Source organism: Agelaius phoeniceus, chromosome 2, assembly GCF_051311805.1.
Source record: "Agelaius phoeniceus isolate bAgePho1 chromosome 2, bAgePho1.hap1, whole genome shotgun sequence".
NCBI classification, from domain to species: Eukaryota; Metazoa; Chordata; class Aves; order Passeriformes; family Icteridae; genus Agelaius; species Agelaius phoeniceus.
This window is the reverse complement of record NC_135266.1, coordinates 96040899-96051101: the sequence shown is the minus strand read 5'-3', so window position 1 is coordinate 96051101 and position 10203 is coordinate 96040899. Positions and strand designations below refer to the sequence as shown.

Below are 10203 nucleotides of genomic sequence, written 5' to 3'. Positions count from 1 at the left end.
CAAGCCTCCCGCCTGTGCAATTGCATATCCTGCCTCCTAGGCATCTGGATATACAGGGTTGGGTGGGAAAGAACAAGTTCTTCTCAGCCCCAGAACAGATTCCTTGTAGTGCAGAATTTTACTACTATCTATTACTATAATATATTTATTAATATTTTATTACTGTAATCACCATAATCATGCCTTAGTAAACATAGCTACAAAGAGGATTTGAGCCGTAAGATTACTCAGCTGTCTTTAAAACACAGTTAAATATTTTGGTCTTGATGGGTTTTCTGCTTTTATCTACTGGGTCTAGCAAAATTTCCTTTCTATTTTTCTCCATGTTCTCTTCTGTAGAAAACCTGTAAGATTTATTAGGAAAAAAAAATATTGCTATTTCACTACCTTTTAGCTTGAAGCAAAACCCTATATACAAAGAATCAGTTCCTGCTAATATTGGCATCCATTTCAGCCACAGGCAAGGAATGGCTGATCTTTTCAAAGAGCATGGTTAGAGTGAAATGAGCCAAAACACCAACTGATAAACGCGTTGCCAGGGGTTCCCTCTCTCTTAGCAGCGCCTCTGTCCCGCTGGCATGTGGCCCAGGAGCAGGTAATAAAGGGATATGGGCTGTTAGCAAGGTGGTGTGCACCCTCTGACTATTGCTTCACGCCGAGCAGGGGCAGGAGGAAAGAACAGAACTTTGGAGTTCTTGGTGTGCCCTGCCTAGAGGCAACAGTTGCCACAGCTTCCGGACTGGTCACAGGATCTCATGGGGGGCCTTGCTCTTTTCCAAAACAACAGTCCTTAGAGCTGTGCCACTGGAGCTCAACTGCTGTTTCCAGTGGATTAGAACGAGTTACATCAGTTTAGCCATTTTCCTTAAAAAAACATACACAGTCAGTCAGGCTAACTAGATTTCTCCCCCAAAAACTGGAACAAATTTTTGACTTAAGTACTCCATGTTTTCTCAGGGTTTTGGTTTTGTTCTTAAAAGAACTCACCTTTGTTTATTTTCATGGAATATTTTCAGCCTCTGGGAACAAGATAAAATTTTATTTCCTGATTTTTTATTTCTATCTTTTCTTTTCTTAGCCTTCCTCCACATTTTCTCTTTCCATCTCCCCATTCTACTAGAAAAAGTAAGGAAAGGTTAAACATGTTTGATAGTAAAAACCTGAACACTTCCAATATTTTTTTCTAAGGTGGAAGACATAAGCTGTGAAAAGTAGAGTTTTTCACACTTTCCTTAATCTTACTTATTTCCTTCTTCTCTCAACTTCTGGCCTGCAGTTGTGGAGGAATTAATAAAATATATGTGCATGAAAAGTTCTCCTAAAGTCATGCCAAGTAGTTTAGAGAAATCTTCTGTAAATTAAAAACTTCAAAAACTGCACTCTTGTGAAGCTGTTGTTCAGAATGTTTTCTCAGTATGTGAAAGCACTAAGATGGTACAAATATTTCAGAAACTATCCAGACAGAGAGAATAAAACAGATTTGTCTTGAGTATGGAAGGAACAAAGGCACAGAAATGTGACAAATAGCAACTACTTTATTTTTTTATTATTTTGGACATTGTAACTAATCTGGGGAAGTAGACTCCATTAACTAGTATCTATGTTGGATGAAACAGAATTAGCAAGAACAAAACAAAACTCTAAATTATTTCTGAAATGCAGGCTGATTAGTTGAGATCAAAGCCTGTAGAATATAGTAATCTGTTAGAACAGTAGACTAAATATAACTTTGGAGGCCTGTGTCTTCCTCACTTCCAACCCCCCCCCCCCCCCCCCCCCCAGTTGATCCTTTGATAATCTGGGGGTTTTCAACTGGAAACTCATAAATATTATACAGCCATAAAGGGTCAATTTAAAACCCCTGTGCATGGGGGGGACAGGGGGCAGCATTGTAGTTCACTGGAACACAGCTGATACAGAAGCCAGTCTAAAATCCAAGCTTTCAAGACCTGCAGAAACATAAGGACAACCAACCATCTCTCCAAAATACAGGAGTCATTAGGAGACAGGTTACCATCAAAAGCCTCTGGCAGAGAACTTCCCTTCTGCCCTGCACACCACAGCAAGCTCTGCGTTGTGTCCAATGCAGAGTGAACAGAGAGTTGTTAGAGATGAGGCATTCATGGCTGAATTTGAGGAATTAATTGCCACCGGATATCAGAATAACTCCTGGACTGAGATGGGTCATGTTGTATAGCACTATACATTTCCATTATGGACATTATGGATGTAATTGTTTAAAATATTTGCAGTCAGCTATACGAGGAAAAAATGGAAAAGCCACTCAAGTCTGCTACAAACAGTGGAAAAAATTTCATGGGAAGTGCTAAAAGAGTACAATAGTGATGTTACAAAGTAAAACAAGCATTTAAAAGAAATATACCCTGTACTTTTATTAAATGAAGAAGCAAATAGGTTGGTCTGAATTATGTGATGCTTGGTGTATGTAGGTCACAGTGGGCTTAACACAGTATTGCTCCCATTAGGAATGGTGTTACAGATGTGCCCAGGAACCCTGAGAATGATCCCATGGCCTGTTTTGGAGAGTGCTGTTCAAACATTCAAGAAGATGGAGTCCCTACCTGGAGGAGATTGTAATTAAAGCATGATTCAAGCACTGGGTGTAACAAACAAATGGAGAATGGGACACAGTAATGATAGGAAAGTGTAGGTGGACAAACTGGTTATGATGCAGAGCTAGCACGAATAAACAGCAAGAAGAGGAATATTTTGCACTGATTAAGAGGAATAACTGACTCATACAAAATAGCAGTTGGTCCACATAGGACAGTGCTGCATCTCATTTCTCTGGTGCTTCATGGTAATATTGATAAACAGTCTTCCCTAGCATATATGTGGGCATGGGCAGAGCCTTTCTCTTTCTCTCTCAGGTATGTGCCAAAAAAATCTTTTTCTGTCATGAAAGACACCTTGTGAGTGTGAGTGCTTGTGAAGTTGCAAGTCCTCCTTTTGTCCCTTAGCACCATCCTAAAATTCTGATCAACCCACTAGTGTTCATGGCCATTTCAGGGGGTGCTGGAGGATGCTCAAAAGATTGGTTATTTGTCTGGAGTCCTGAATGCATTCCCATTTGATGCTTTTTCTGCAGGGTTCTCCTGGCCCTTCACTCAGACATACTCTTGCCATGCACCCTCATGGACATCTCTAATGTAAGAAGAGCCCCAAAGCCCAGATTCACCTTTGCATCTGTGCTGATGCACAGTTCAGGTTTCTGCATGGATGCAGAAACAGGATCTGCATTGGCTTTAATCTGTGCAGCTTTGTCTCCACCCTGCTTTGCTATGCCAGCTGTGTGGAAGGAACTGTCCAGTCTCCAGACTCCTGGGCACCTTGATGAAGGTGAGCTGGCCTGGCTTCAGTGCAGGTATCCCTGCAGTGCATGTGTTACATTTAGAACAACCAGCAGAAAAATTGGCAAAAATGGAGGTTACATCTCTAAAAGGCAGAGGTGTCTGTACCCATCCACATGAGACTGCCTGCATCTTTAGACTGTACAGGGCACTCTGTACAAACCTGTCTGGGTACTGGACTACAGCATCAGGCTCTGAAGAAACTACTGTGGTGCTGCTGTCAGTATCTATTTCAGAGGTGCTCAACTGTGCTCACACATACTTCCAACTCCTTTCCAATCCAAGTGCAGACACAACCAGTTTCAGTGTCTGTGTGAAGGAGTACAGCCACCACCTCTGGAAAGAAACTGGAAACACTTAGTTGCACCTAGTAAAGGTGGTTGTGAGGAAAGCACAAGGCTTCAAGCACAGCCACCCATGTGATATTGTCACATGCAGATGGTCAGCTTTGGACACCCTGCAGCCTCTTGGAAGCTGAAATGAGCATTAGAGGGCAGCAACTCCATTGTGACACTGTTTGAGGCTAAAAGCAGTTGACTTTGGACCTTTGGATCAAAGGCCAGTGTGAAGGCATCCATCCAGATTTGTGAAGAAATTATTTCCTGTATTGCTCTGAACTTTGGCACCGCATTTCTCCCTCAGTCCTAAAGAGTTTATGTTTGTTAACCTTCATGCTGTCACGTGCATCTTTAGTCTCTGAGAAAACTGCAGGAATTCTTGCTCTCCTTGGGTATTTTGCAAATAATCTCAACATACACAGAATTTCATTCCACAGTGTGTAAAAGGCTCTGCAGAACTGACTGGTTTAACTATAGATTTTCAAAAGCCTTGGCAAATTCAATCTAAGATGGCTGCTTAATAAAATTAAAATACTTTGTGTATGTGGTTCAGCTAGGATAGAGTTAATTTTCTTCACAGCAGCCTGTATAGTGCTGTGCTTTGGTTTTTTGACTAAACAAGCACTGATAACACACGTTGTTTTAGCTGGTACTGGCAGTGTTTGCTCAGCACCAAGGCCTTTTCTTTTCCCCAGCCTGCCCCACCGGTGAGGAGGCTGGGGCTGCACAAGAGGCTGGGAGAGGACACAGGTGACCAGGGGATGTAATATGCCAGACTGTGTGACATTGTGCTCAGCAGGAAATGCAGGGGGAAAGGAGAAGGATGAAGGGGGAATGTTCAGAGTTATGGTCTTTATCTTCCCAAGCAACTGTCAGGTGTGTCAAGGCCCTGCTTGCCTAGAAGCAGCTGGACATGTGCCTGTTGATGAGAAGTGGCGAATAAATTCCTTATTGTGCCTTACTTGCATCTGCAGCTTTGATTTGCTTATCAAACTGCCTTAATATCAACCTGCAAGTTTCCTCTCTTTTGCTCTTCCAATCCTCTCCCCCAGCCTGCCAGGGGAAAGCCATCAAGTGACTGAATGAGGACTTAGCTGCCAGCTGAGGCCAATCTACTGCAGTCCTTTTTGGTGTCCCATGTGAGACAAGAGGACTTTGAGATAACACTCCTGATCAGAGTGTGCTAAGTAGAATTTCTAGCTGTTATTGGCAGTGGTTTATACTTTTTGCCTTACTGTATATAAGAGTCTGGCACATTAGTGACTAGTTTGGACCTTTGCTATTTATTGTAGCTCTTATCTTACGCAGATGTGCAAGGGAACATTTTGTTATCAGCAATGGTCTCATGTCTGAGGTGGCACAGGGCCCAGACATCCCTGCTCTACTGGGCAGGCTGGAACACCACTGGAATGGGGTTAATTTCCATCATAGTTGCCCAAAGGGTGTTGTGGCTTATATTTGTGACTAGGGCAGTGTTCACAACACAGGGGTGTTTTAGGTGGCACTGAACTGTGTCTGCACAGTGTCAAGGCCTTTGCTTTTTACCTCTCTGCTCAGGCTGGGCAAGGACAAGAGGCTGGGGAGGAAATGCAAGCAGGACATCTGACCCCAGCTAACAAAAGTACTATTCATTAGTAAGCAGAAGCGGAATCTTCAATTTGTAAAATTGATGCAGATGGACTGAGTCATGCACCTGCAATCAGTTTTGCAGTTATGTAATTTTACACAGAATTAGATGTGTGTGTGTATATATATATATATATATGTATATATAAAGAACTAATTACTTATTTAGAACATTAAAGATCATTGCCTTCTAAAAAAATAATTTCACAGTTATCACATAAAAACTTGGTTCTGCTGAAGTTAGCAAGCATTTATTGACTGTTTTCCAAGGTAAAACCTCATTCCAAAGTTTACATGTGTTTCTTTTTTAGTGAATATGGCTTGTGTTAGAATTTCATGGTGGTGTCAAACAAAAATAAACTAAGCACAATTACAAAATACTAATAAACCAACCTTTGAAGATGGAGGAATTACACTGTTTCACCATTTAAAATTAATTCTAATTGGCACTGAAAATTTTACTTTCCTTTTGCATACCTTCACTATTACTAGAACTACTACTGTAGAGGCAAATATACAAAACAAAATTTTGATCCTTTCATGCAACAATATTAGCTTTATTTTCCAGTGGAAAATTACAACAGTTTGTGACATAGTAAAAAAAGAAAAAAAATAGAAGAAAATATTTGTTTAGTTTTTTACATGTTTTTCATTCCTGTTCTATACCTTCTCTTTAAAATGCATGCTCTGTATGAGAAAGAAATGAAAAACTACTGAAATAAAACTGGCTAGCACCATTCAAGGTTCAAAGACAAATTACTTTAAAAATCCAGCCTGCTGAATGGTACCTAGTGTGATAAGTGAAGTGCTGCAAATAAACAATTTACAGGATAGAAGTCCAGAACACTACTGACAGCTTAGTTAAAATTCTGCTGGAATAATGAGTTTATGAACTGTGTATCTATTTTCAGATGTAGTCATCCTGGGAAATAACCATGTAAAATCTATGCACACGAGTGTTTCCATTAGTGAAAATGCTGTTAAATTGTAAGAGAAGATGAAGCTGTTTCTGTTACCTAATTTCATCTAATCCTCCTCTGCCACCCCCAGGCTGTACTGCCACTGAACAGCTGCAGTTCTCAAAGCTTTCCTCATCAAGGGAGCTCTCTGTCCCAACAGTCTAAAAGTGTATATGGGACTGAGCATCAGGAGTTCTGAATTCTTGTTTTGGTTCTCCCATTGCTGTTCCATCACCTGTCAGGTTAAATCACTTCCCTTCTTGTTTCTGGGATGGAAAGGCACTGCTGACCCCCTTTTCTTTTTCCAGGGCACTGAAGATGAATTCTGTGAAATCCACACCAATCAGGTGTGCTGGGTATGCAAGAACCAAACCAACAATGCCAGCACACATTCTCTGAGAAGGGGCTGGACATACCTTAATGCTGAGACATGTCCTGTCTTTGCCACCGTGTAGGCAAAAGACATGTGGAGGAGAGGCCACCCCTATAATTATTTCTCACCAAGATACTGCTGGAATGCAGCACCACATCTCCAGATCAGCACTGGTTTTCCCTCTCAACCTTATGTATGGAGAACATCCACCTGCTATAGCTTTCTATTCCTCATCTGTGCTGCAAAAGCATTTCAAAATGGAGATAGCCAGGGCTCAGGACCAAGGCCAAAGTCTCCATTCCTAGGGGTTTAGGACTTAAAATTAAGTAAAAAGTAAGACAGAGAACTGGTTATAATGAAGAAGTGATAATACTAATCAGAAGGGACTACTATTTCTTCCAGAGAAAAGAAGCTGAAAAGAGATTTTCCCAGAGAAAATAAGCTGTTTTCTAAAGTGTATATTTGTAGGAATGAAACACCTGCCAGAGAAATCTCTCAATCCTGCTGGTAAAACATTATGTTCCTTTGACAAAGCACATATCCAAACTACTAAGTGTGACTGTTTTAAGGGTTTCTAGACAAACAGGTTGTTCTGCATGATGACTGCTGGCAGGTTAAGAGCTCCCAGACTCATCAGTCCTTTTCGCAGCCAGACCTCCACCAAAATCACAGCCATAGAGTTCTACCCGAAGGGCAATCCCACGGTACCATGTTTTTGGAACAATGCGGATGAACCTGGACAGGATGGGTGGGTTAAAATAATTCTTGACGTGCTCATTGCTGTTTGCATTACCCAGGAAAACCTGCAAATACACAAATACAATTAGTAAAAAGGTGGCATTTGAAAAAAAACCTGGATTTTCTCTTTACAACAATTCCCAGCCATTGTATTAGTCAGACCCAGGGGAGATGGATTGGCTCATTTCTGGTTTTAAACAAGACCACAACAAGTCTCTTCCTAATGTGCTGGGTTAAAAGTAGTTCTAGCCAGCAATTGCTGAGTCTGAATGGATTCAACAGCCTCTGTTTCCATCCACACCAGAAAATTTGCCATTCTAATTTTTAGTTGACCAAATCCCCAAACTCCCCTTATTGCACCACTGCTAATTGCCTTTGTGGATTAGGTTGGTGTAAGGTAATACAGGAAAAAATACAAAGTACTGTGTCTGCTCTGTGGGTACCTCAAGTTCCCCAGCTCTGCTATAGTGATACTGCTTACTAAGATTAATTTCACTTAAAAAATCAGGGCAGAAATAAAAAAAAAAATACAAGAGGCCCTGGGGAATCCATTATTCACTCAAATTAAATGTCCTTGTGCATTCAAACTAAATGTTCTCCTTTACAAACAGTGTCAGCTTCTTTTATCACAATATTGGCTGCATTCTCTGCAGATACAGCGTTCATTCCTTTTATTACAATTAATCATGATCACTAAAATCAGATGGATACTGTGACATTATCTGTAGTAACCTCAGCTCCCTAGCACTTTACAGTCCAGTGAGAATATCAATTTGGCTGGGCATTCTGCCTTTGAGCCTTGACTGTGTCCAGCACCTAAAACCAAACAATTCAATTCAATTCAAAACAACAAAGCAATTCAATTGCCTGGGCTGACAGTGATACCTTTGGCTTTGAGCTTGAACCCTCTGTGTAGGATTTCCACTCGAAGCCTTCATTGCTGTATAGAAGAACATAGGTTTTCACAAAGTTTTCAGCTGACATGGATGTGACCCCCTGCGTAGCAATAGCAGTGATCTTCTTAACTGTGAGGAGATCAATTTGCAGCCACTGTTGGTTGTCGTTAAACTACAATTGAGATGAAAGTTTGTGAATTAGCAAATATGTAAATGTCTGTATTTGCTTAAGTGAAAATCATGTTTACAGATAGTTAAAACTGTATCAAAATGCATCAAAACTGTATCACAGAAGTCCAGAAGAATAAAGCTGAGGCAAGTCACAAGCATTCTTAGTGATCTATATAATTAACTTCATTACTACAGGTAGTATGTTTGGAGTCTGAAGATTTATGCTTTAATTTCCAATACATAATGAAATATAACAGATTTACCTCCAGTGTTAAAACCTAACACTTAATACTAATACCAAATGCTTATACAAAAGAGCAGCTTTGATCAAATCTCAAGGTGCTTTGTGAAGAAATGCAGCTCCATTTCAAAGACACAGAAGCTCACATGACTTGCTGAAGGTCACTCACCCCCAGATCCACTAGGCTGCACTGCCTATAAGCCAACCCAGAATGGGTTTCTTAAACCCCTTTGAGACAAATATTCAAATTGCACTAATCTCCTGAAATTAAATAGGTTATTCGCACAGACTGCAGACTGTGGCCCAGAGGAGAGCATCCATCTCTCAAAGTATTTCACTGCTGTTGCCAGAGGCTCAACAAATTTCTGCTGAAGAGTTGAGTGGTGCTCTTCCCAAAGGATGGTTGTGAAGTGACCAATCACACTCAGCACTGGACAGAGCATGCAGGAAGCACCATGACCACACAGGCAGCACCAATTTATTAACCAGCTGCCCTTGCCTTCACTGTTGTTCTCTTGTTACCTTGGCTCGCCAGGCATTCATCTTTCCATTCTGATTGAGACGAGCAAGTGAAGCATCCCATGTGTTAAACCAGGATGTCTTTGTAGATGAGGCTGTTATCTGGGTATTCTTGATCTCTCCACTTTCCATTCCAAGTGGCAAAGAGCAGCCTGTTGAGAGGAGCACTGTGTCATCTCCAGTACACTCAAGTGGCCACAGCAAAAGCAACAATGTTGGAATGGAGAAGACCCACAGTTTAAGCTTCATTTTAAGTATTAGGTAAAACATTTGCCAGAATGGAAGCAGTTGACCAATTCTTACCATCTACTTCACAGCCCAGAAGCTCCATACGAAGAGTAGGCCTGTTGTAGACCTCAGTGGGGTAGAGTCTGATGTACCTAGCAATAATAGGGGGATCAATGATGTTCTCTTTTATGTCATAGGCATTGGAATTACCGTCAAAAATCTGTTTAAAAGAAAAAAAAAATCACACATACTTAATTTAATGCAAACACAAATTTGGAGGCTGAAAGCCTGCTCTGTTACGAATGTAATTTTTTATGCCCTTAGCCCCATCCACAGTGATAGCACACCCTATGTTGCAGGGCCACTTGAAATATTTCATGGGCCCATCTTAGCATATTTGGAAGTATCTGAAGGCCTCAGTTTAAATAAGCAACCTTTTTTTTTATGTAAGTCTATAAAAATGCATGAGCAAAGAGGTAAAAGACAACAGGCTTTCAATCTGGGAGTTTTATCACAGAAACCTCAGTGTAAATTAAAGGGAGCTGTAATAGGTAGGGCTGGAGCAGGTGGGTCTAAGATGAACCTCTTTCAGCATACAACCACACTCACCACACAGGCCTTCTGCAGGCAAATCAGTTCAACATTCAGCTGCTGGGACAGCTCAAAGGAAGGGATGAGAAGCAGAATCTAATCCCAAATGAGGTAAAGGCCTGATTTTTAGTTCAGCTTCCTACTTTCTTCAA

The 10203-nt window shown here is 41.0% G+C and overlaps 1 protein-coding gene across 3 annotated transcripts in view; it reads right to left on the bottom strand.

Annotated features, from left to right (window-relative positions):
• Positions 1–5564: 5564 nt before the first annotated feature.
• The window catches only part of F5 (coagulation factor V), a 40955-nt gene continuing 36316 nt past the window's right edge, over positions 5565–10203 (bottom strand). The window contains exons 23-26 of one of the 3 annotated variants that reach the window (XM_077174312.1): positions 9536–9680; positions 9236–9384; positions 8291–8473; positions 5565–7470 (exon numbers count right to left, since the gene is read on the bottom strand). In XM_077174312.1, coding sequence (XP_077030427.1) covers positions 7282–7470; positions 8291–8473; positions 9236–9384; positions 9536–9680 — 666 coding nt within the window. In that variant the 3' untranslated portion in view covers positions 5565–7281. Of the gene's footprint in view, positions 7471–8290; positions 8474–9235; positions 9385–9535; positions 9681–10203 lie in introns of those variants that run through there. The other 2 variants (XR_013181024.1, XM_077174313.1) reach the window with 2 other exon arrangements.